The 27,391-nt window shown below is 43.5% G+C and overlaps 1 protein-coding gene across 1 annotated transcript in view; it reads right to left on the reverse strand.

Moving 5' to 3' along the window:
* Nucleotides 1-2,892: 2,892 nt before the first annotated feature.
* The window catches only part of sh2d3ca (SH2 domain containing 3Ca), a 60,903-nt gene continuing 36,404 nt past the window's right edge, over nucleotides 2,893-27,391 (reverse strand). The window contains exons 5-16 of the mRNA XM_071533174.1: nucleotides 16,714-16,842; nucleotides 13,381-13,530; nucleotides 12,039-12,316; nucleotides 11,754-11,828; nucleotides 10,811-10,938; nucleotides 10,225-10,600; nucleotides 7,967-8,096; nucleotides 7,717-7,832; nucleotides 6,976-7,147; nucleotides 6,680-6,791; nucleotides 6,259-6,465; nucleotides 2,893-5,120 (exon numbers count right to left, since the gene is read on the reverse strand). Coding sequence (XP_071389275.1) covers nucleotides 4,945-5,120; nucleotides 6,259-6,465; nucleotides 6,680-6,791; nucleotides 6,976-7,147; nucleotides 7,717-7,832; nucleotides 7,967-8,096; nucleotides 10,225-10,600; nucleotides 10,811-10,938; nucleotides 11,754-11,828; nucleotides 12,039-12,316; nucleotides 13,381-13,530; nucleotides 16,714-16,842 — 2,049 coding nt within the window. The 3' untranslated portion in view covers nucleotides 2,893-4,944. The remainder of the gene's footprint in view (nucleotides 5,121-6,258; nucleotides 6,466-6,679; nucleotides 6,792-6,975; nucleotides 7,148-7,716; nucleotides 7,833-7,966; nucleotides 8,097-10,224; nucleotides 10,601-10,810; nucleotides 10,939-11,753; nucleotides 11,829-12,038; nucleotides 12,317-13,380; nucleotides 13,531-16,713; nucleotides 16,843-27,391) is intronic.

The following is a 27,391-nucleotide window of genomic DNA, read 5'->3' on the forward strand; positions in this document are numbered from 1 at the left end:
CGCTCAAACCTGGATTCACAACCTAATACATGAGGTCAAATAACTTATTCCATACAGACAAACAACAACAAATAAATTCATTTATTTATCTCAGTAATGCACTTCAGTTCAATGCACTTCAATAGAGTATTTGTAACGTCTGACAAAGATACAGTTTGGTGTATTTTTGTCCACCTCTGAAGTAATGGCACTTCAGAGCTTGAGCCAATTTTCATATCCTACCCAGACTTTTCCCGGCCTGAAAAAAGGAGCCTGGCAGCCTGTTTCAACCAGACCTCTGATATTCATAACTGAGTTTGACGTGACTGAGACAGCTCCTGACACTCAGAAAACTCTGCCACTCTCAAGCTAAAATTATGGCCTGAACCCAAGAAGACCAAGAAACCACGGAGGCAAGTTTTAATACCCCACCGATATCGTCTCATAGTCGGACGTCAAAATCCACTGCTGCACTTGCCAGGCGCTTGGCTACGGAGCAGCCGGGGTCACACATGATCAGATGACAATGACCAACACAATGGATTAGCTATAAAAGGGCTGGGGAGGGGGAGATTAGGGGTGAATTGATGACGGTTGGTTGGCTGGCTGGCTGGCTGGCTGGAAGGCAGGCTTGGGAGATCTTGGGTCTGTTTCAATAAGGAACATAAAGAGCTGAAATTAACATGTACCATGATACCAAGCAGAGAGAATCCTCTTAGAGATTACACCCATAACATGTTACGCCTATGGAACTGTATGGAGAGGGGAGACAGAGAGCAGAGCGAATGACAATTTTCTATTGTGGCAGATTATCATAGGGCATTCTATTCTATTCTATTTTATTCTATTCTGTCAAAGGTTTCTGGGAAAAAAAGGGGGTAATGCTGCATCTAATTCTACTGCGATGAATACTTTGTCTTTTTACAGGAAATATTTCACCTGGAATAAACTCGACCCCCCCTCAGTGTAACAGCTGCCAGGCCGTACCATCGCCTCCTTCATGCGGGGGGGGGGGGGGGGGGGGCAAGAGCGAGAAAACTGCTCTCACAACATCTGTGTAGTGGCATACACACACACACGCGTATACACAAATACACACGCTGTCGTACTCACACTCACACACTCACACATACACACACACACACACACACACACACACACAGGCACATATGCACACACACATGCACACACACACCATCTGTCTTTGCCCCCCCCTCCCACTGCCATCACCGTGGTTCTGTCTGCGCTGACTACACCAAACAATGTGTGATTCTTCACACAGTACGCATGCTCAGTGCATACTGTGCATGCTCAGTAAACCTGGGGATACACACTCATGCAGACTGTACATACAAACATGAATACAGTAGCTCATATGTGCATGGCGGTGCATACTGCCAAGACATTCATGGACTGACACATATAGATGTTCTTGTCTGCTTGTTAGCTGGGGAGAAGCCCTGGACACTCTGCACCACCTAGCACCCAGCATCCAGCACCCAGCATTTAGCACCCCTGCCATGATCTGTGAACAGAAATAGAAAGTGAACCAGGTAGCAGGATGCTCATGGCTACACTTGGCTAGAGAAGTGATGAGACCAGGATCGGCTTGGCTTTGATGGTGATACTCTGTCCCCTACTGGCTAACAATGTGCATAGCATGGGAATGGCTTCTTACTTGGCTGGAGACCTCTTCAAACTCTTGCACCCCTGTCACACAGGCTGCATGCAGAGTGGAGAACAGTTCAGACCTCCAAGTTGGAACCACTGCTCTAGGACAGTTAGTTCTTCTCAACCTATTTAGCTTGTGACCCCTTAAAATGAAGCCATGCCTACTTGTGACCCCCAGTACAGGTGTGCATATGTTGTTCAACCAAAGAATAATTTCCAGGTTGGTTTCCTTAAATTAATAATCAGAGGAGGCCTAGAGACTGAAAACTATTCAGTATTTCACAAGAAAAAAGCAAAATTAGGGACAAATCTGAAAAAATAGGAATGACAACAAATCTGTTTAGTAGAATATGTTTTTTCCCTAACCCGTAAATCATCTCATGACCCCCAAAATTATCTTGCAAGCCCCTGGTGGAGAACCACTGGTCTAGGACAAGGTTATGTAACTTTTTATACCAAGCAATTCTAAAATACTACTGTACTTAAATGTACTGCATGTTGGTGCACAATGGTGGTTGTGGTGTGTGTGTGTGTGTGTGTGTGTGTGTGTGGGAGGAGGGGTGAGCATCATCATCATCATCATCCTCCTACAGTACAGGGAGCTCACTTGTGTGATTATACAGATTAGGGCTGAATCTCCCTAATTGCTAATTGCTCCACACTGATGCTGACCAAGTGAAACTGATTTAATGAGAAGTTGCATTCTGTCACACGGGAATGTGTTATGCAGTTACTGATATACTGACAGTGTGCAAGTATGCTTTTCTGAACAAACAATCAAACTCAGTGACACAAGCAATCATTTTATTTGAAAAAAAAAAAGTGAATTGCTATGTACAGTACATAAAAAACTGGGATCAGTCACAAATCTTTTTTTTTTTTTTTGTCTTTTTCCATTTCAGTTCATTCCAGAATGTCCTGTTACACACACCAGCAGACCATTCCTGTACAGCATTCAAAAGAAACAAATAAAAAGACATTACATCATCATCATCATCATCATCATCATCATCATCATCATCATCATCATCATCACTTTCATCATCACTGTTGTCGTTGTCATCGATCCTAAACCAGTAGGCATCCTCTTGGTCTGAAAACACACACAAAAAAAGTGTGTTTTCTGTGTGTGTATGTGTGCGTGTTAAATTACATTTAATGATTCACTATTAGTTTTTTGTTTTTTGCTGACTAAAGATCGCCCCTGTTGGACCAAAAGTGGAAGTGGCATGAGGAGCCGACTTCATGAACTCTGATCTATAATTGGGTTTACAGCTGACCTCACATCAAGGATCTCGGGTTTTAGAATTTTGTCACATTAATTGTTAATCTGACATGATTTGCTGCTCCTAAATCTGTATTGGAGCCATTCTTTCACCTGTCCATTCATGTATAGATCAACAATTTGTGGGGGGAGAGAAGGAAGGGGTAAGAACGGGTAGAAAGAAAAAAGTGAAAGGCCTAACATCTCTAAGATATCCTATGATATTCTGAATGGGTGTCTGTCCTAGATGGGTCTCAGCCCTTGATTCTGATTGGTTGAAATGATTGCATATAGCTCTGAGAGCGGACTCCAGCCCTCTCAGGCCTACATACTGTACATACAGCATTGATTTAACACTGAACAGTCGACCACTCGTTTAACACCATAGAAATAAAATGATCGGGATCATTATAGTTCTATAGCCGATACACACATTCAATACATTCATCCAAAGAGCATTCTCCATAGCAGGGTTGTGGTCTACGCTTTCTCAGTTGCAGTCCGTTTGGGAAGTTTTTTCCAGTCAGATTTTCAAATTGAAAAAAAGATGAAAGACGACAGATATCTCTGTCTGTGTAAAATCATTCGAGATCGATCACTGATTTGAATGATCTTCCTTGAATCATCTATTTATCTCGTGTTTGAGATAACTCTCCATTTAAATTAGTTTAAAGCGATATTTCACTTTGGTCAAACATTTATACTTTGTAACATGCATCAACCATGCATTAACGTCATAAGTGACTATAAATGAACCAGTAATGGCTGCCCTGGGCCTCTGTAGAGATATACCACATTTTCTTCCAGTTTCCCCTTGGCGGACTGTAAATTGTACACATTTATAATCTACAGGTTAGCAACTAAGTTGTCCAAAACTCAGAATGCTAGTGTTGAATACACATGCCGGGGCACTGGATCTTTCCTTCCCGCAGAATCACACCAAAGTATTTGTTTCAATAAATGGTAATGTATGTGAAAAGTGAAATATTGCTTTAAGTACATTTAAAGAGAATACATCCCAGATCTTTTCAACAGTGCCTCTGTGTCTCTCCTAACGCTGTTTAGCTACATTTGGTGAGCAAGAAAGAGAAAACCACTGATATCAAATGCATTAGTCAAACATACTGTAGCTACAACAGAGGTAAGTCGCTTAGCCCTCTGAATGCTTTTAACAACTCAAAAGCCCTCATATTGAAATTGCTGCATTATTTCTGGAAAAGTTTCATGTTTGATACATTTTTTTTAATGCATGCCTGATACATTTTTAATGGGTTTCAATGGGATTGCCTGATACATATTTAATGAGTTTTATGAACATGATTCCCTTGGAATGAGCACTGACAGATTTTCATGGTTTTTGAGTCGGAACGTCAATAATGTTTTGATACCCTTTGATCATTACAAATAAATAGGACGAAAAACCACATGAAACATTAATGACATGTACAAAAATGTAGGAATGTAAACACACACATTCACACGCGCTCGCACACGCACACAAACATTATCTCTATATGAGCTATGTTAGTTATCATTGTCATTTCTGCTACAGTGTGTGACAGCAATTGTTTGAAACAAGAGAATGTCTCTATTTATTGTAGCAAAGCCAATCTCCAGCTCTGTTTGGCCCTCGGGGCACACCGTACCTATGTAGCTGTCTGTACCAAGCAGAGGAGCCGATTACCCATCTCCCCCAGCCTCTTCTCCATTTGTCTTTTCTCCTCCCCCGTTTGTCATTTTAATAATTCAGCACTAAGTGAGGAAGTCCACAGGGAGGAACAGAAGGATCTCTGTGCCTGTTTTGGAGTCAACAGTGAGTGTGACACACGTTGTGAGTGAAACTTTCTCTCCTGTACTCCTATTGCTCACTGCACATGCTCTGTTAGCTGCCTCTTCATTCTCTTCCACCCCTCCAAGTGTTCACATTGGACTCTTCCACATCATCCACTGCGATGCAAAGCAAGACCATACCACTATGAGTGGTGAGTGCAGATGGGGGTGTTTTAGCGACGGTGGGCGGTGGGCAGGTGCTATAGCTCGCTGTGGCGTACAGGCGGCTCTAGCTTGTGTGATAGGGCGGTGAGGACCTTGTCAAACTTCTCGTAGCGCTCCGATTGGCTGCCCTCCGAGCCCCGGCTGCCCCACAGGAGACGCATCTGGAACTCTGTTTGGAAGATTTCCCGCACTTCTGCTCGCTCCTGAAATCCTGTGGAGGAGGAGAAGAGGAGGAAGAGCAGAGGAAGAGGAAGAGGGAGAGGAGAGGAGAGGAGAGGAGAGGAGAGGAGAGGAGAGGAGAGGAGAGGAGAGGAGAGGAGAGGAGAGGCAGAGGCAGAGGGAGAGGAGAGGAGAGGAGAGGGGGGAGAGGAGAGGAGAGGAGAGGAGAGAACGCAATTCATTCATCACTAAACACTTGTGAAAAATAAAAGCTAAATTAAAACTACCAACCCCACACAGAAAACTAAAACTAAAGTGAAAACTATATAAACTAATAAAAAAATCCAAACTATAATAACCTTGGTGCTCACTGCAATACTGCTACAGGGAAATTAACCTGTGTGCCTTGCTATTTAGAAAGTATATCCCTCCCCACTGTTCAATTATGTAATTCAAACTTCTAAGCTCCTCTCCTTATGAATGAACTGGAGAAATATTTTAAACATGAAAATCTTTAGCTAAATAGAGTTTGACAAGTGTATGAAGTAAATATCTGCAGTTTGTTTTGGAGTTGTTGATAAAAGGAGCAAAGGCTAGGGGTTGAGGTCAGGCTGATCAATAGCAAGGTATAATAGAAAACAGAGATCTGGTCTGATAGTTATTGACAGACTGGTCAATACAGCAGTAATGACCTCAGACTGGGAAACAATGAGGAGGTATTAAGGGTCAGTACAGTAAACATAATAGCCACACACATACGCACAAACACACATGATCATTACATCAGATCAGTGATGTTAGCGACATTAATGTTGAGCACACTCATCATCACTACACACTAGGAGTACAGTATGAACACTACAGGCTGTGGTGAGAAAAGACTTAACACATAAGATGGCTCTTTTTCTTTCAGTCTTTCACAATGTAGACTAGTCTTAAACTAAGTTTATGCAACTGGCCCAGAACAGACTCATACAAAACAGAATAGATCACCATAAAAGATAACCAAACATTGTTAACTGAACTAAATGGAAGTTAACCATTGCCTCATCCAGTGGTTCAAATTTGGCAATGGGGATGGAGTGGTGAGAAAAAGTCATTTTCCCACATTTTGTTCCTAAAACCTATGTTTAACAGGAAGGATGCATTCATAATTTAAATAAATATGGCAAATGGACACTTGGCCTCACCCTGTAGTTTGGTCTCAGTGTTGGTTCTGTAGATCCCCCCGTGATGTGCGATGGTGCGAGCTGCCTCTAGGTGGCACATGACCACATCCACTCCCACCTCCACGCTCTCCCAGGGCTCCAGCGCCTCGCCCAGCACCACGCCCCGCTCCAGTAGGGACAGGACAGGGACGATGTGGGGGAAGGAAGTGTTGGACAGGACGCTGCTCTCTGGAAGCACACAGTGTGAAGAGTTGAGAGATGTAAACAAACACCAACATGCAGTTTCTTAAAAACACACATGCACACACATGTGCAGAGACAGAGACATATAAGGTTGCATAGACAAAGAGGAGGCAACCCAAGTCTTGTCTTTGTTTTTCCAAGTAGACACAAAATCAGTGTCCCATTTACAAGAGGACAAAAGGCCGGACTAGGATCTCACCTTTGCCATCGTTCATATTCTTCATGAAAGGTTTGAGTTTCTTCTCATACAGGATGGCGCCCTCTGTATGTCTCTGGCGTAACGTCACCCACGTCTGCTCCAAACGAGAAATCTGATTTAGGGGAGAAAGGGAGAGAGACATAAATAATGATGAGTGGCTGCACTTCTTAGACATGTGGCTGTGTTGGGCAGCTCTTAGGAGTGCATAGGTATAATATGGTGAAAAAAGAGTGTGCCTACTCAGCGAACATTCTGTGGATAAAATTTTTTAAAAACAGTCTTTCTGTCTCCCTTACCTGTGGCAGCTCCAGCGCTCTCATCACTGCAGCGAAGCCAAACATGTTACCCAGGTTGCTCTTCAGCTCGGCTGCTAATTGTATGGTCTTGTGGAGCAGGGCCGCCCTCTCCTCTGTGCTCCCTGTACAGCCCAGCAGGTCCACTGCCATCATGATAGACATGGTATAGAACCTGGGGAAAGAGGAAAGTGGCATTCAATACAATTTATGTTACTTAGTGATGCTGATAAGGAAGTATAAGGCATAAGACCAAAGCCTATTATAAGCCATCTGGGAAATTCACATTATAACAGCATGTAATGTATTGTAATACATGAGGGATATGGTGAGATGGTGCTTGATGAGTCATATACTATCACATTTATTCTGTTGAATCGTTTCACTGTGGTTTTCAATGGAGAGTTTATTGAAGTTATTTAAAGTTATAATGTACTTATAATGTGCTTATGATGCCTTAAAGTGTTACCAGTATATTCCGAAAATACAAATTGAGGCATAATGTTACTTTTAATCAACTGTTTAATAGTGGAAGGTGCTACAATGCATTTTATTTTTGATGAGGGCAGGAAATGAGGGGAGGAGATGATAGGTAAGGAGGGAGGGAGGGAGGGGGAAAGGACAAGAGGGAAGAGAAGAAGAGAGGAGACAGGAGGGATAATAAATGAATCAATGAAAGTGTGAGTAATAAGTATGACAGTGAGGTTTGTGTGTGTGTGTGTGTGTGTGTGTGTGTGTGTTTACCTCTCCAGCAGGTCAAGTCTCAATTGATGTCCGTGTGGTAGCGTCAGTAACTCCAACCCTGAAGACACTCCCATCATCCTTTGCATCTCAGCGGTTACGCCCAGTATCCTAGCAACCTGCCCAAGATAAAACAAAAAAAATAAATAAATAAACGTAAGATACAAGATGTCAGGGTGTGTGAGCACTTGTATGTGCCGTGCATGTGAAGGTATTTTCTGTGTGTGTGTGTGTGTGTGTGTACTGTACATACCGTGCAGTCCACCATGGTAATGTGTTTGGCTGCGGTCCTTGCATCCACCTCAGCCAGCAGCTCTTTGACTCTCTTCAGCACAGACATCTCCAGAGGCTTATTCTCAGCCGGCATAAGGCAAGACTCGTACCTGTACAGGAACGATTAGATCACATTAGAGGACCTTATACAACTCAACCCACAATAGAGACAAATAGATTAAAAACTTCTTACTAAACCACTGCAACACATGAGCAAATGGCAAGGACTAAGGATAAAGAATGTTGATAAGATGGTGACAAATCAAGAGATGTTTTCTAAGTAAGAGTACAACAGAAAGTTAGATGCTTGGCTAGCATGCCTGGCCAAACAAAATATATCCGCAAGCCTACTACTAACATAATACAATAGAATATTCCAGCAAATGTACCACTAGCAAACAATATACCTGGTAATACTATATCAGCAAATAAGCTACAAACAAATGCTAGCAATCCAACCCTCTGTCATAGATCTATAAACCACTGGACATATTGACAATCCAGACCAATACATCAGCAAACCAAACTAAATCTGTACACTTTAACACTCAATGGCTCTTACTTTAGAAATACTGTGTTCCAATCATGGTGCTTTCTCCTCAGCCACAGCCACTGGCAGTCTCTGCTGTGTAAAACATAGCTTTTACTGCCTGCTTTAAGCCCCGTCCACGAATGCCTAATTCCCCTAGTAGTGTTAACACCGACTTTGTAACAAACCCCTCTGCATCCAAATTCCACGGGGCAAACTCTAGCTTTCCAACCCTGCTGTTCCACCTCTGCTACCAATCCAGTATACCTGAGCCTTTTTCCTTTCATAAGCCTCATCTACCGCGTCCTCCCACGGCACTGTAAGCTCCACAAAATACACAATCCGCTGTGACTGACCACATCAAGTCTGGCTTAAGGTAGTGCTCCCTATTTCCTGCGGGATTATCAGATGTTTACCCAAGTCTATTGCCCTTTTCCCGTCTCTTCCCACTCTTAGCTGTCCTGCAATGCCTGGCCAAAACTGCTTCGCTCCTACTGTTTCCCCTAACAGACAAAAACTATTTTAATACCTTCTTTCCTATCAACTAACACGTTCATTTCTAACTCAATTGCTGCTTCAGCGTTTGATCATGGCGCCAGGTGTATCGTCTTTGGAATAGACTCATTTTACATCCTGATAAAATATGCTCAAGTGTAGCTACACTTGAACATAAAGGACTGTCCTCAGGGTCCTCTGTTACCCACTGACTGTGATTTGGGGGAGATGGTAGCACATCATAGATCGTCAAGTTTTTTCTTCTCTACACATTACCAATTCATCCACACATGCTGCTTTGCCTTAGAGACAGCTTTAGAACGCCTTGCTGCTTTCTCCTGCTGATGAATTTGCTCCACAAACATCTTTCTTTTTCCCTGACTGACTTGTGCTGCTCCATAACAGTTGTCCTATGCCCAACCCTAGTCCTACCCACCCTTGTTGCACCTGCCCTACAATATCCCTACATCTGAGAGCTTAGTGTGTCTGTTGAACTGCTTCCATTTTCACTCCGCTGATGCAGTATGCGCTGTACTCCTGTTAGATGTTTAGATTCTGTCAGCATCATCTCGAACCTTTGTACATTTGAATTACTGTCTTAGGCTAGATATGCGTAAATCCAAAATCTTTTTCCATACAAAGCCACACTAAGACACTGTGGGACTCCAAGCCATTTCCTGACATAGGAGCCTCTCTAGCTTCTCTAACTTTTATATAGGTATCTCATATATTGTCAAGGGCCGATACGTAATAGCTGAGGCAACAGACCAAATTCCAGCCACCACAGCTTTAACTTCCCTGGTAGTCTTGGCCTCTCTATGCTCCCAGTGCCTCGAACTAGCTGCTGCTTTACCTGCTTTTGCCTTCTTGTCATTTAAAGTTGCACCAAACCAACTTCCTAAGGTTTTGACAGGTTTCTCTAAAGCTGTTGGAATTGCTTCATCATCTATATGTACAACCTTTTGCCAGTTTCCCCTTACCGATGGAGACGGAAACATGCAGTTGGGGTTTGCTGCATAGGGAACTAGCGCTGGAAATTCAGCCAATTACAGGAAAATATTTTAAATTCAATGTAATCTACTTTTCTGTGACTCACAATTTACCTGAGTCACTCACTCACTAAACTCACTAAACTTTCTTGATGTTGTGAGTCCCTTTTACAAATACTTTTTGGTGCAAGTGTGTGTGTGTGTGTGTGTGTGTGTGTCCAATACCTAGATGGTCTGAACGAGGAAGCCGTCTCCACCTGTGGGGCGCTGAACATCCCTTCTCCTCCTTCCTCCCTCGCTCCCTCCTCCCTCCCTTCCTCCACTCGCAATCGCTCCACGTAGCTCTTAGCTGGGGGTTTGGGAGGACCAGCAGGACATGGTCTGAGGTCACAGTAGCTTCCTGCTGTTTCTGAGGAGTGTGATTGGTAGCTGGGATGATGGGCGGGTGAGGAGTGCGCAGAGTGAGAGGTGTGGGCGGGATGCTCTGGAGGGTTGTTGTTGGCTGAAGGGCTGAGCTGAGGGTCGCTGGAACGACGCATCGCAGGAGAGGGAGGGACGACGGCCAGGACGCGCCCACCTGAGTGGGTTCTGTGCCTGGTGACTGGTGAGAGAGAGAGAGAGGTAGAGAGAGAGAGAGAGAGAGAGACAGAGAGAGAGAGAGGGAGAGAGAGAGGTAAGGGATTGCAAAAAAATAATTTCTTGTGTTTATTTAGGTGTTTATGTGTATGTGTAGCGCTTGTATGTATGTGTCTGTATGTGTCTATTTGTATGTGTGTGTGTGTATATGTGTGTGTGTGTCTCTGATACTCACTAGCACTATATGCAGGAGACAGTGGGGTTTCCCCTACAGGTGACAGGGGGCAGCGATACTCCTGAATCTGGTCCATGCTCATGGCACAGTTCCGCATGGCATCTTTGTGGTGGTGGATGGTCGACGGGCTGCAAGCAAAACATTTTCAGCATGTTAATGATTGTTGGGTCTGGGTTTGAAAGCTGTCAAGGTAGTGAAGAGAGGAACCTCACGAAGCGGTGAGGTTCAGGGTGTCACACTTATCTGTTTCACATGACAGGAATGGAGTGACTAAGAATGTAACAGCTGATTGATTATTACATAGTGGGAGGGAGACACACTTTGGTTTGTTTGTGCCCTGAAAGACATTTTTTCCATATAGTGATATAGATAGATCTCTTTACTTGTGTTACTTGTATTTACAAAAGTATCTCTAGGGCTTAAAAGCAGGAGCAGAAAAATGTAGTACAATGTGAATTATTTGAGGAAGGATTTACTGCCACTGAGAGCTAAATCAATACAAAACTAATGTCTAAGATACACAGGCACCATTTTTAGACAGTGAAAGATGGGAAATTCTTCCAACAATTATGGCCAAATGTTTTCGCTCTTTAAAGATCTTTGGTCTTTAAAACCCAGTGTGTCATTGACACCCTGGCTTTTGTCCATTATGCCAATCTCCATCAAAGAAATATTGCCTGTTGCTTTAAAAGCTTGTGCATCATATTTCTACATTTTTGTCTGCTCCTTCTTTGTGCATTATTTAGTTCTGACCAGGAGGAGGGAGTGATCGAGTATAGACAGAGTGAACAAGTCATTTTCACACAGAGTATGAAGGTCTAATAACTAGGGGGAGTGCTAATGGTGTCTGTGAAGTGAGGAGACCACAGGATTCAGGTGAAAGGTACTGGTGGAGGTACTGGTTCAGTGCTCAAAAACAACACTAGTGTCACACACACACAACCTGCAGTTGGGCACAGGTTCCGGCTCTGGTTCTGGTGCCACCGGTGTTTCAACTGGACTGGGGCTGTCTGGGTCACTGATCATACATATAACAGAAAGCAGCGATGAAATAATAATAATAAGAAGAAGAATGAAATAATGACAAATATGATGAAGACTGCAAGACCGAAAAGTCATGATTTTATGATAGGCTGCTCAATTGTTGCATTTTTTTGGACAGCACTGCATCTCTGCCACTCTGAAAACACACACACACAAAATCCCCTGTACCGCCCTCCTCTCTCACCTGTGAGGTATCATCTTCTCAGTGGTCAGCCCGTCAGTCATGGTGACGCTTCTCCTCTTGATGTACGCTCCCCTCTGACTGGACGGCGAGTAGGCAGACCCTTGCTTGCTATTGGACAGGGCGAAGGTGGCCTCCAGGTAGCGCAGGGGGAGCGTCCTGCTCACGGGACAGTAGATGTGGACCCCGCTGGGCTGGGAGACCGGCCGGCGCTGGCCCACGTAGAACCGCACGAGCTCCTGGACCGAGTCAAAACTGTCAGACTCCAGCACATATTGCACCTGGGGACGAAGGGTGGATAGAAAAGAATAGAATAGAATAGAAAGTTACAGGTTTTGGGATTTTTTTTGTATACATTGTAAATACAATGAGAACAATACAAAGTGCCTAACAATTTCCTACAATGTCTAATAAATGAAACGGCATGTGGCAAACAAAGCGGGGATCGAGCGCCGGTCGGGAGGCGGAGAGAGGCATGAGTGGCACAGCTGGCCAACGAGGAGCACCTGAACCAAATTAACCCCCCTATTTACAGTATGTCTCCCTCAGTAGGTAGGTAAGTGATCACAGACAGAGTGGAAGAGTCAGAGGCCACAGAAAATTCTTCTTAACATTGAGCGGAAGTATGTCAGCCATGTTCGTGAAAAAGGTCTATTACTGTTCCAGACTGAGAGGAGCCCAAGGAACCCAAATATTCAGAGGGTTGACGAGTGACCTACACCAGTGGTTCTCAACGTCCCCAGCAAATTGATGAATTGTTAACCTTCATTATTTCATTTATAAGAACAATTATAGAAAATAGAAGAATGACTATTTTATCATAGTTTCACTGTTATCTCTCTACCTACAATTCAGATAGTCATGAAATTCTGGACAAAATCATATTTAACAATAAAAAATATTCTCAGATTTGGCGTCCAAGAAAGAAAATCTCATCAAATGGGGGTCCATGGCCCTAATGTAGACTAAATTAGGGGTCCTTGATATGAAAAAGGTTGAGAACCACTGACCTACACACCGGTGGTGCTTGATCTATGTTGTGTTTTGGTTATCTTTTGGTGCAGAATAAACTACGGGGCAAGAACAATAATTCTCCAGTGTCCTTCCTGCCAAGAGAACACTGAACCTTGTCACACAGCATTATAATAAAATAATGTAAAAGGAGTAAAAACAAGGCTCCACAAGATAAAAGGTAAGATCGCAGAGTAAGACAATATGAGAGCAAATATAATCGGGTAAAAAGCATTACATAAAGGCAAGTCAATAAAAATGAAAGCACAGCCAGTTTTTACTGTGTTTGGTGCACTGCTGGAACGAAGACAGATAGTGAGTGTTGAATACACACCTTGGTCTCATTGGATTTGACCAGGACCTTGCTGATCTTGAAGTGCAGCACCTCATGGTCCCATCGACAGGTCAGTACGTAATCCCCGACACTGGTCAGAGAGTCACGCACCAGGAAATCTCCATTACGCAACACCAGAGTCTCTGACACCTAGGCAGAAAAGAAAAGAAAAGAAAAAAATATATATATATATTTCTATCCATTCAGCGCTCCAATGCCGGAAGAATATTTGCAACTTGCCACCAGCATGCCCCTTGTTTCATTCAGAAACTTAATATTTCTGACACTCACATAGTTAAATAACTGAATTTAAGGAACCATTAATGTTTATTCCTATGCTCCAGGAGAGTTTAATTTGTGCTGCTGAACAGATATGTCTTCCATTGCCAAAAACAAGAGAGCAGAAGTTGTCCTGTTCCCTTCATGATGCCTGTGTACAATTTCAATTCACGTCAGTTGGCAAAGATGGATAAGATGCCAGGGACAGAATGACTTTCTGTGGGAACATTTATTTAGTTCAGAACTGATGGCACTATCATAAAAATGAAGCTCATTTAAAGGTTATCGACCAAACAAACAATCCACAAAATCAACCTCTCGTTCATGATCTGTGGAACAACTTCAGGCTATATATCTTGCTGATATAAAAAATGTTTGTTGTGTCTGGCTTCTGTAGCCTTGTGAGAAGAGTTCATAAATATTGATTGAGCAGTCATGTAGTAAAGGAGTAACATATTTCAATATTCCCTTTTAAACTACCTGCAAAGAGACTACGCATGAAAGCTTCAGTTGCAAAGCCTTACATTACAGATCACTGGGAATATCGAATGGAAACGACATGAAATAAGTGATGGTGTGTAGCACATGGGAAACGCTGTTTCCTGATGTGTCATTTGACCAGCAGGAGGCAGTATATACAAAGATCAAACAGAAACGTTTGGGATAAAACAAAAAGCAAGACCCCCTTGCTTCTGCAGTCTCTAAATTTAAATTTATTGTACTAATATTTCTCTTTGTGTTTTTGTATTTATTGTCTGGTCCTCCACCTCAGATTTCTATGTACCAAGTTTAATACTGACAGTTGGCAACAAATAAACTGTATCAAAATGAAAAAATGGCTCCAAACAAATGTTATTGCCAATGCAATAAAAATTGTTACACTGGAGCTATGAGTGCAGTGTTCATTTTGATTAATTTTGCTCCTGTCAGCCAGAACCTCACTGATACGGGTGTGGGTTTCCACTTCTCCTTTTTCAACAATTAAACTGTAAATGAACTATAATATATATCTATAAAAAAATAAATAAAGGGAAGGCCCTATTGGTCCATGTGTTTCTGGTTTGTGCAAATACTTAAAACATATTTACAGTAAGACTTAAGTGTCTTTCTTCCCCTCTTTACTCTATTAGCACTAAACTGGACAGGTGGAATCTGATTTGATTTGACTTAAGATCAGAAGGGAACAGGGAAGGAAGGAAGGAAGGTAGGAAGGAAGGAAGGAAGGAAGGAAGGAAGGAAGGAAGGAAGCTAATGTACAGTATTGGGACCCACCCAAAGGGTGTGTGTGGGATCCAGTCACCATGGCAACTAAGTATTGTTTTGGTAGCCAGGGGGCTCAGGGTTTCCCCAAGTTTACACTGGGGCAAATTCATGAATAAATGAATATTTTATGTAAAGTAGAAGGGGAAAGACTCACAGATGGTTGTTCTGATAGAGAGAGAGAGAGAGAGAGAGAGAGAGAGAGAGAGAGAGAGAGACTAAGTGGCTGTGCCTAAAAACTAGGGCCACCCTCCACATGTGCATGCAATGTGGGTGGGTGCGTGTCTGTTGTTGTGTGTCTGTGTGTATCTGTGTCTTAGTCACCAGCTGTGAAATCAATTGCGTACATCAGCAACAAACACATGCAGCTGTCTGTTTGGCACAGTTCCCTTCTTCCAAAAGCTAAAGCAACTTCTACTGAGCTGTGACAGATGATAGGATTCATTTATCAGTGTCCTGTGTGTAAAACATTGAAAGCATGTTTTGAAAGCCAGAAATCTCAGCACTGTCTTGGCAAAGTAATCGTTGAGTCATTATTATTGATGAACAAACCTATCAACCCTCGCAAATATTATGGGTTTTGCACTATGGGATAGCAAAATCTTACTTATTGCTCTTTAAAACGGAACAGAAACATGATGAACTCAGATACAACACAGTTTACAGCGGCAATAGATTTTTTTTTTCAGAATTTGATTTCAAACACTCAATCTAATACAGAATATGTTTCTTTGCATGTTCCTTTACTACATATACATCTACACTTTTCATCAATGGTGTCAGAGAGCGCAAGGAATGGCCTCTCTAACTATAAGGCCACTGTGTTATCCCTGTCTACAGATCAATGGTCTTCAATCCTGGTTCTTAAGACCCAGAGCCATGCTGGTTTTCATTCTGGCCATCTAATCAGGGACTGATTTACACCTGGGATGCCAGGTGGATGCAATTAACTAGCTGGTAGGGTAGAAAACCAGCAACTGGGTCCCAAGGATCAGGATTGAAGACCACTGCTATAGAGGCTAATGCCAATGGTCATTAAAATGATGACTATGACACATTTAGTGAAAATCGTACATCTTAAAAAAAAAATTATATGGAAATCATAGTAGTTTTCTTGATAAATAATGCCGCTTGTATTTTTATATTGACTATGTATCTATAGAGTCAGGAGTTTCAGCATTAAAGCTGTGTGTGTGTGTGTGTGTGTGTGTGTGTGGGTATGATTTAAGTCACTTTCAGGGACACAAACCAGACTTAAGACCAGTTGATTGGGGACAGCTTGTGCAACTGGGGACAAAAGCCGTGTCCCCAATTGGTAAAAAGCTGATTTTTGGGTCAGTGGTTAAGGTTAGGGTAAGGGTTAGGGTTAGGGTTAGGCAAGTAGTGGTTATGGTTATGGTTAGGGTAATTCTCCAGGAAATGAATGTAAGTCTATGTAAATACCCCAAAAGTGACATAAGTAAGACTGTGTGTGTGTGTGTGTGTGTGTGTGTGTGTGTGTGTGTGTGTGTGTATGTGTATGTGTGTGTGTCTGTGTGTGTCTGTGTGTGTGTGTGTGTCTGTGTGTGTGTGTGTGTGTGCATGTGCTGGGACATAGGAAGTGAGTTATCTCAAGGGTTTGCTGTTCTGGAAAGTACATGTGTATCCATCTGTTTGCACATCTTGGGGGAAACATCCATGGGACCAGTCATGGCTCCTGATGTCATGACTAAGACTGTGTATGTACTACATATGTATACAATGTACTGTACAGTGTGTGTGTGTGTATGTGTGTATTCCTCTGTGTGTTAGTACCTCTCTGGGTATGTGTCCATGGTACCAGCCATGGCTCCTGATGTCAGCAGGGCTCAGTCTCAGCTCCTCCTCCAGCTCCTTGCGAAGCTTCTCAGGAGGAGACTCCAACAAGTATTTCTCCTTGGAGAACTGAAAGCAACAAAGAGAGGAGAAAAACAAGACATCTGTGTAAATGATTTTGCACAAGGAACTCATCACGTATGACTCGTATACTGTAGACAGAAGGATATGGACCGTACATATTTAAATGTAAGATGTATGGTCAACATTCATGTAGGGTAGATGTGCTGTAATAATGTAACAGTGGTGTATAAATAGTTGAGTAAATACTTAGGTGGTGCCTTGCTACCTTTGCACATGTGAAAACGTGGGCAGCATAGCACATACAGACACACACAGACATGCGCACAAACACACACCTGTGTGACAGACGGCAACACTGCAGGGAAGCATCATTGTGTGCTGCCTGGTGCACACGCATACACACACATACATACACACACATATACACACACATGCATACACACATACACACACACATACATAAACACGTTCAAATACACGCAAGAAACAATCCAATCGTTGCTGACCTGATTACTGAGAGGGATAAATCATTGTGAGTAAGCTCTTATTGCTGAAACATGTTCAAACAATGTATTGCGGAGACTTAGTTTAGCTTAGCGTGGTTACGCAGCCTGGCTCGTAATAATGACACACACACACACACACACACACACACACACACACACACACACACACACACACACAAATACTATGCAAACACACACACTCTATACACAACTGACTACAAACTGATTTTAATATTTCAGATTGACAAAGAACAGTGCTTGGGGGAACTCTGTCATGTTTATTTGACATGACAAATAATATTTCCATTGACCAATTGCATGGTTATTTAGATTAATTTGACAAATATTCTTCAACTGTCTCTGCTGATACAGAATCAGTTGTGCTTCTTGTGTCATACTGATACTTCATCTGAATGCACAGTCAAACTCTGAGAGGCTGGAAACTGAAATGGGTAATATAAATGAAAATGATGTGAGGCACTTAAACACACATAAACAGCCTCAAAAGTGTGTATCCCTTGCAAAATAAATCAAGCACTCTTCATGTTATAGTTACTCTTGAAAATAGTATGTATACAAGCATTAATCTACTGAAGCAGTAGTTACCTATATGGCAAGAAAAGTAGGAAACCCCGCAGACAGACCTGGATATTATGTGAAAACACCATGACAACATGATGCTTATGGAAAGATTGAGTTCAGATAAACGATCTTAGATGAGGCGAATACACGTGCGCTCACACACAAACACACACACACACACACACACACACACACACACACACACACACACAGACTCACATACAAATCCACACAGGAATAAACAGCGAAAGGAAATCATCTCAACTCTGCCAATATGAAGAGCAACGAGACTGGAGACCAAAATAAACAGTAAACAGACCTGTCGCTATGGCAAGTCTCTTTTTTCTGCTACTCCTAATATTTTCCTATTTCCCCCCCATCTTCTTCTTCTCCCACTTCCTCCCAATCACACCGTACATCTCTTTTAGTCCATGGGCCAGACCAGATTTCGGTACCACTCAAGGTGGCAAAATCTAGTTACAAATTTTGAAAAGGTACATGTCCATAGATGATATTTTGGTATGATAACCATTGCTGAATGGTAGCTTTGTCACAGTAATCAGCTCATGAAGTTAACCACCCCCTACAATAAATTGGATTGTAGGCGCTGATACATATCTTAATTTAGGCTCATTTTCAGGACCTTTAGTCAGGTTTTATGAGAATATGTTTGATATCATTTTAAAGGGTAGCTTCTTAGCTTTCATTCAAGCCCACTTGTGAGTCTGTCTGACAAATAAAGAGGTCACATGGGCTCTTCAAAGTGTCAATGACATTCATTTTTCCACAATTTTCGCCTAAACTATAGTCTTTATTTGAGCACTGTGACATCTAGGAACATCACAGACACAAACATCAAAAACTGGAATACTCACAGGACTGTAAGGATTCAGAAAAGGTATAATCTACCCATACTATCCCATCGTGAGGGGTGATTTTGGGTCTTAAAGTAGAAGAATGACTTCTCGAGGGAAATCTTATGTTCTTGATTGTGAGTAGTATTGTGAATTGTGAATGATTGTATTGTGAACTGGCCATAGCACATAGGCCTTCTATTTAATGACACATACTACTCTTCAGACAATTCCCTAAAGGATTTCAATGTTCAATAATTTACTGCCATTTCACCAAGAGGTTGCTAGGAATTTGTTTTAATGTGCCCAGGACTAGTGATTCTCAACCTTTATTATATCAAGGACCCCTAATTTAGTCCACATTAGAGCCATGGACCCCCATTTGATGAGATTTTGCCTCTTGGACCCAAAGCTGAGAAGATTTTAATTGCTAGATATGATTTTTTGTCCAGAATTCCATGACTATAATGCAGGTAGAGAGATAACAGTGAAACTATGATCAAAACAGTCATTCTCCTACATTCTCTAATTGTGTTAACTTCTTGTAAATTAAATAATGGTGAAGTTTAATTCACAACAATTCATCACTTTGCTGAGGACCCCCTGGGACCCCCTCAAGGACCCCTGGTGGTCCCCGGACCCCACTCAGAGAACCACTGCCCTGGACAAGACATACACTAAACAACCCTGTTCTATTTCACACAGGCTTCGCCCTCTAACGGGGCTTTATTGGCTCAACCACTCATCTAGTCACCTCAGCGCACTGAAAATATGCACACATACGCTCAGCCAATCAGGATGAGCCTAGTCAACTCTGCGAGGCCTCACCCTATATAAGGCAAGCAGCTCATTACTCAGCATCCACTTTTCATCAGTACTCTGACGAACAACGTTGCCTTGGATGCCATTGATTGATAAAATACTGTCCAACATGCCCCAGTCTGGTCGCTGCTGTGGAATGCTTCGATTGCCTTGGCCTGAACAAGCTGCAGATGGGGTAGCTGACCTGGCGGAGTGCATTGACTGGTGGGCTCTGTCTTTTGTGCGGTGCCAGCAATAATGGAAGCACTTCCAGTGCTACCAGTGTTCTCCCGAGATCCAGCTCCGCTGCACCGACGGTGAGGCAGAATGTGTTGGCGGCTCTGCCAATCCCTGCCCCTCTGCCCCGGTCACAGATCCACTAGCACTGGCTTGCCCCCACCCGGATATGGTGGATGAACCCATCCCACAGACGCGGCCGATACAAGGCCGATTTTTGGTGCCCCCATGCTGGATGAAACTTGGAAGTGTGTGGAGGCATCGTGGCTTCTGTCTCCGGCTTCTCCGACTACACCAGAGTGAAAAGGAAATAGGACGTTTTGCGTCATGGCATCCTCCACTGGACGACATGCTGGCTGCCCACTTTTCACCTGGTTCTGCTGGCTGGTCGGGAAGCAGGAAGCCTGCTCCCCCTGCTAAAATTTTCTACCTGGCAGGCCCAGTCGGCAACGGCAGCAAACAACCTGTTGGGTGTGTTCCTGTCGCAGCTACCAACAAGCAAGACCACAAGAGTTGTATCTGGTGTCCCGCTTACTGGGACAGATGAACAACCTCACCAGACTGATGGCAAAGAGGGCCGAGGTTGTATATAAAAGCTTTATAGCCTCCATTCCACAGCTTGCCACCCAACCCCTGACAGAGTTTTATCACAAATAGCGGAGCCACTTTGTTTTGACAGAATGGATGGACAGGATGCTTAGATTGGGTTATGCACTCCAGTTTCGTAGCATCCCACCTCGTTCACAGGAATGAGAGAGTCTGTCATGACCTTGCCAGAGGACGTGGACACCCTGTTCAGGGAAGTCCAGGAACTGTTACAGAAAGACGCTATTCCTGTAGTTCCTCAGCAGGACAGGAAAGTGGTCTGTACTCTGGATCTCCGCCCACTCAACGTGTACATCACACAGAGGACATTCTGAATTCTCACACTGAACAAACTAGTGGAATTGGTGCAGCCTGGCGGCAAGTTCACCACAATAGACCTGAAGGATGCTTACTTTAACGTCTCAGTGGTGCCGAGGCACAGGAAATTTCTGAGCTTTGACTTTTAAGGGATAGCCTATGTGAACAGCAGACTACCATTTGGCTATTCCCTAGCCTCCTGTATCTTTTCCACTTGTGTGGATACAGCACTTCAATCGCTGTGCCGTCGGGAATACGGGTCTCTTTATATCTAGATGACCTAATCCTCATGGCCTGGTCCAAAGAATGGGCCATGTCTCACATGATCCAATTGGTACAGGACCCTAGGACATTAGGCTTTGCGGTCAACTGGAAGAACAGCGTACCTCAACCGTGCCAGCAGACACTGTTTTTGGGCCTGCAGCTTGACTCGTCCATCCTGAGAGCTTGTCTGTCAGAACTCAGACAGACAGCTATTGCAGAGTCAGTTCAATGGTGCAGCATGACAGGTTCATGACAGTACTTACTGTAATGCACCTTCTTGGTCTCTTCTCAGCAGCTCACCATTTGGTTCCAATGGTGCTGCACATGAGACGCCTGTAGAGGTGGTTTGCCAGACTGAGTTCGGACCCACGATGGCACAAACAACACCTGGTGACCATACCCCGAACAGCCAGAAGCGACCTGGACTACTGGCTACAAGGCAAGAAAATGCAGGAAATGGTGTGGGGACATTGATCCATTGACTAGCTCAATTGGTCTCTTTCCTCCAGCTCCTACTGAAGAGACTGGCGCTTTCTACCATTAAGGTTTATGCGTCAGCGATGAGGGGCTTGGAGAGAGGTCGGTTTTTGGCCACCCTCTCCTGAAACGTTAGGAGGGGGCTAGGAGGAAACACCCGGTGATGCATTCCGCTGCCCCCCAGTTGGAGTAGCCCGTGGTCCTCGAGGTCCTTTCAAGCCCACTGGGCAGACCTCTGATAAGTTGTTGTCAGTCAAGGTCACGTTGCTGCTTGCTTTGACTTTGGCTAAGAGGGTGTGTGATTTGTGTGCTCTTTTGGTCCACCCCAGCTGTATGCTGATACTTGGATACCTGAGTGGCGCCACAGACTCAGAGAATCCATCCTTGTGCCTAAGAACATTAGGAGTAAATTTAGGTCTCGGATGATTCAACTGGATGCATTTTATCCCACTTCTCATGAAGGGGAGAGGATGGAGAGGTTGCATTGCTTATGTCCAGTAAATGCATTGGCATGTTATGTGGAATGTGCAGGTGCACACAACAGTTGTTTGTGTGCTATGCACACAGGGTGGCTGGCAAGCCCCTGTGAAAATAGGGGCTGGCCCATTGGCTCTGCGACGGCATTTCCCAGGCGTATGCGTTGGAGGGAGCCTCCCACAGCCACACGTTCTATAAGGAGTGTGGCTGTGGTTGACACCATGTCCATTTATCAGATTTTATCTGTTGGATGTGTCTGGGTCTCTCAGGGTCAGTGTTCAGGACAAGGAACTGGAACCCAAGACCTGTGAGTGAGAGACCTGTTGTGCTGAAGTCTTAACATACTGGGGCACTGTTGAGACCATCCCCGAGTCGTCCGGCGCTAGGTGACTCAAGTGCTAACACGTAGGAGTGTAGTGTTGGTCCGCCCCCCCTGGCTGACCAAGGTGTTTACAGTCAATTCAGGCTGGTGATACAGTATGTTGTTAACGTGTTGGTGCAGGGAAGGGATTGAAGTCATCAGACTTAGTCCCCTAAGCCAATAGAGCTCTGAATCTTAAAATTGTTTGGGAAATTGTCTGAAGAGTAGTCTGTGGCATTATAAGTAGAAGGCCTGAGGCATGTGCTATGGCCAGTTCACGATACAATGACAACTCCATCACATTACTCATTTTCAGTGCGCTGAGGTGACTAGATGAGTGGTTGAGCAAATAAAGCCCCGTTAGAGGGCGAAGCCTGTGTGAAATAGAACAGGGTTGTTTAGTGTATGTCTTGTCCAGGGCAGTGGTTCTCTGAGTGGGGTCCGGGGACCACCAGGTGTCCTTGAGGGGGTTCCAAAAAATCATATCTAGCAATTAAAATATTCTCAGCTTTGGGTCCGAGAGACAAAAGGTTGAGAATCACTAGTCCAGAGCACATTAAGACAAATTCCTAGCAACCTCTTGGTGAAATGGCAGTAAATTATTGAACATTGAAATCCTTTAGGGAATTGTCTGAAGAGTAGTATGTGTCATTAAATAGAAGGCCTATGTGCTATGGCCAGTTCACAATACAATCATTCACAATTCATAATATTACTCACAATCAAGAACATAAGATTTCCCTCGAGAAGTCATTCTTCTACTTTAAGACCCAAAATCACCCCTCACGATGGGATAGTATGGGTAGATTATATCTTTTCTGAATCCTTACAGTCCTGTGAGTATTCCAGTTTTTGATGTTTGTGTCTGTGATGTTCCTAGATGTCACAGTGCTCAAATAAAGACTATAGTTTAGGCGAAAATTGTGGAAAAATGAATGTCATTGACACTTTGAAGAGCCCATGTGACCTCTTTATTTGTCAGACAGACTCACAAGTGGGCTTGAATGAAAGCTAAGAAGCTACCCTTTAAAATGATATCAAACATATTCTCATAAAACCTGACTAAAGGTCCTGAAAATGAGCCTAAATTAAGATATGTATCAGCGCCTACAATCCAATTTATTGTAGGGGGTGGTTAACTTCATGAGCTGATTACTGTGACAAAGCTACCATTCAGCAATGGTTATCATACCAAAATATCATCTATGGACATGTACCTTTTCAAAATTTGTAACTAGATTTTGCCACCTTGAGTGGTACCGATAAGTGAAATTTTGGGCTTTGGCCCATGGACTATTTCCCCTTCTCTCTCTCTCTAACACACTGTCCATCTTCCTCCCTCTCTCCTTTCCTCCCTCACTCACAGTTCTGAAGTTATAGCAACAATATCGCTGAATACTGCAATGTGTGTGTTTGTGTGTGTGTGAGAGACAGAGAGAGACAGACAGTTTGTGTGAGGATGTGAACCTGTGACTGTCTGTGTGTGTATGTGTGTGTGTGTGTGTGTGTGTCTGCCTGCCTGCATGAGTGTGTGAGAGATATTAGGAGACTACAAGAGCCAGACAATCGATCTTATCGCCCCAGGTCACTGCGAGGCCGTGTTCTCTCTCTCTCCCACCACCTCCTCAGATGAAATTATTAACTCCCTCCTCCCCTCGCTCCTCCCCTCCCCGTTTCTCCCTCACTTTTTCCCTCTTTGCTCCTGTCCTCAGGGGAAGACGGAGGGATAACACCACAGCAGCATACTCTCCCAGATTAGATTAGAGGTGTGTGTGTGTGTGTGTGTGTGTGTGTGCGTGCGCGTGTGAAGGGGAGAAGAGGCCAATAAAAGAGCAGAGAGGTCAAGTGTGCAGTTATTGCTTTTCCTTGTCTCCGTGGAAACCCAGGAGAGGCACTGCCTCTGAGCTGATGCTCCACAATGAAATTGGTGTATCTGTGCATCTGTGTGTGTGTGTGTGTGTGTGTGTATGTGTGAGGGGTGATGGGGCAAATTGAAATGTCAATGGGGCTCTCTTTATGATATGGCTCACAGAATATGCTGACAGCAAAACAGAGAGAGACACATTGACAGAGATGCGAAGATAGACAAATAGACAGACAAAAAAGGAGTGACAGAGAAAAATGACAGATTACAGAAGGAGGCCCAAAGAAACAGAATAGATCAACTTTATTGTATTTTAATGTATGAGAGGATGACAGAGTACACAGGTCCAACACACACAGTAGTAGCCATCAATCCAAATCTATCCCACATTAATACTGCAGAACAATTCCTCTTCAGGGTGTGCAGATGCAGTGTAGCGCGCATGTAAAAAGTGGGATTTGTACAATGCGCACATTCTGAATGTCTGTCTCCCTGGTAAACATCTTCCCTCTACTGACTCAAACCCAACTAGAGAGCCTCTCTGTGTGCTGTAATCGCAGACACACCATCCTCTCCTGGAGGAAAGGTAGGGAGAGGAGAAAGGAGAGGGAGACGAGGCATATGGGGGAGAGAGGCAAGCAGCAGAGGCTGAGAAAAAAATAGAATAACAAAAAAAAAATCTATTCAGAAAATGTGTGGTCACTCACTGCTGGCAAAAAGGAAAGACATAAATGGATAGGTGGAAGAAAAGAGGGAAACCCAAAGACTAATATGATTTTACTATTACTATGACTATGCCATTCATAAGGCCCCACTGCACTGAGGCCTTGGTTGCCATGGCAACCTGTCATTGTGAGTTGGCCTGTTGGTCTGCAAGTGTGTAGTACAGCCTCCCTTGGTCCACCAGCTAGTAGTAATCCACCACATACTGCTGCTACTACTACTACTACTACTAAATAAACTCATTTGAAGCTCGAGCAGGGCGAGGGACAAGCAGCAGAGTAGGAGAATTAAGACTGAGGGAGATGGCAAGACAAAGTACGAAACATTGAAATGTGTATAGAAATGTGTATTTGATTTGTTTTGTTCTCTGAACTGATTCCTTTGCCTTGTCACAGCCCCAGCCCCATCTGCTTTGTGGTTTCATTGGCTCGATTTGCCACAAAATCTTAGAAATCCCTTCTGGTAGAAGGGCAATTTAAAATTTGTAGACTCCTGCACACTGTCGTCACTTACAAGAAGGGTAGGTAACACATTAATCAAAAGTAGTGTGCAGGGGATATAATGGTACGCTTCAAACGAAAGTAAAGTACCCTTCTGTACTACATTGTGTAGCTCCTGTGGGCTAAGTAGCAGTACAGAAAGTCACGATCACATTTCATTTGAAAATTGAGCATGGGTTCTTTACTCAACAAAATTCGTCATACAGACTCATAGAGAGCCCAACAGATACATGAACAGATAGACAGGAAAGGAACAGAGACAGATAGAGAGACAGAGAGACAAAACAGCCAACATACAGACAAGAAGGCAGACATTCAGGAAGGCTGAGAAACACACAGCAGGCAGGAACACATGAAGGCAGACAGGAAGGCAGACATACAGGAAGGAGAGAGAGAGAGAGAGAGAGAGAGAGAGAGAGAGGGAGACAGACAGGTAGCCCATTAGCAGATGAGAGAGTTTAGGCAATTTAGCAGCTGATGCAGGACTTTGCTTCCCCCAGGGGAACAAGGAGAGAGTGTGTGTGCGCCCATCCATGTAGATGTGCGTGCATATATATGTGTGTGTGTGTGTGTGTGTGTGTGTGTGGGTGGGGGCGGGCGTGTGTGTGTTCTACATGGGTGGCAGTATTTATGGATGGGTCTCTATTTCTGGTGGGGGCTGAGTTAGAGGGGAAGCAAGACTAGGTTAGCTAAGATAAGAGCAGCAGGGTTGCGGGGCGAAGGTTTGGGTGTGTTGGGGCAGGCTAAGATATATCCATTATAGTGATGGGGTGTGTAGTTAGAATGGATGGGGGTGGGTCAGGGGATAGACTATGGGGGGTTTAGGTGTGTGTGTGTGTGTGTGAGTGTGTGTGAATATGAACTATAGATAACAACACAGCATGATCCATCACCTAATTTGCACCATAATGCACTTGATCTCATTTCCTCCTCACTGCGGGCCGATAATAAGGTTTCGTCTCATGACATCACCACACCCCCCACCCCCGCCTCAGTGAAAACTGACACTACTATCACTCAAAATCACCAGGCAAAATGTAGGTACACGCAACCACCTAAAAGGAAAACAAATGAAAGGGATGGTAATGGGGGAGAAATTCTGTACTTGTGTAATATATGCACATATTTATACATATATTACATACACACACAAAGGTATCAGCATGAATATTACACACTGGCACATGCACACTTTGTTACACTTTATCTGTTGTGTGTCTGAACGTTTTTGCAGTTGTTGTCTGTTTTGTTCTGCTGTCTGTTCTATATTGTATTGGTTCTTTCTGTTTGTTTGGCTTTATGGTTGTTATTACGATGCCTTTTTTGAGTTCTTTCTGTATTGTTCTCAATGTATGTGTAAACGGTATGCTAACACAACTGTGTAAAATACTATATATACATTTTATTTGATTTTAAGGACAATGTGAGTATGCAGTCCTAGTATAATTTAACATTTCACTGGAACTAACCTCTTTCCCACTGCCACAGGAACCCCATCATTACATGTTGAAGCGCATGTTTGGTGACATTTAGTCAAGGAAAGAAATACGGACGCAGGTATTTAAAATGCACAGCACAGTGGGGTAGATTGTAAGATGTGGCACAAATCAGCATATTACTGTTCTGGTTCGACTGGTTTCAATGCTAATTCTTGTGGAAGTTTGAGACATAATGCAGGAAAAAGCTAAATACCCCGAGCAATTTAAATAAATGTAACTGTAAAACTGTAATGAGAAATAGAACATAACCACTGACAAGTAATAACCTGCAGAGAAAAAAAAACGAAGATCCCTGGCATTCACCGCTGTGGATGCAAAGTGAAAAAGAAACACATTCAAACAAAACAGGATGCCAACAAAAGAGAGGAATGCATTCTAGACAGACTTGAGGACTTTAGATCCTCACGTCAGAATGCACGTTCTTTCTTTCTCAGCTAGCAGGCTAGCCTCTAACCTCGTTGCTATAGCAACGCCCTAAGTGGTGGTGGCAGTGGGCAAGGGGAGGGGAGGGGGACCCCACCTCCTGCTCACACACACACACACACA

The sequence above is a fragment of the Centroberyx affinis genome, unplaced genomic scaffold (genome assembly GCF_046629955.1).
Source record: "Centroberyx affinis isolate AG114_WGS23_722 - 3 ecotype Tasmania unplaced genomic scaffold, CSIRO-AGI_Caff_v1 ptg002334l_1, whole genome shotgun sequence".
NCBI classification, from domain to species: Eukaryota; Metazoa; Chordata; class Actinopteri; order Beryciformes; family Berycidae; genus Centroberyx; species Centroberyx affinis.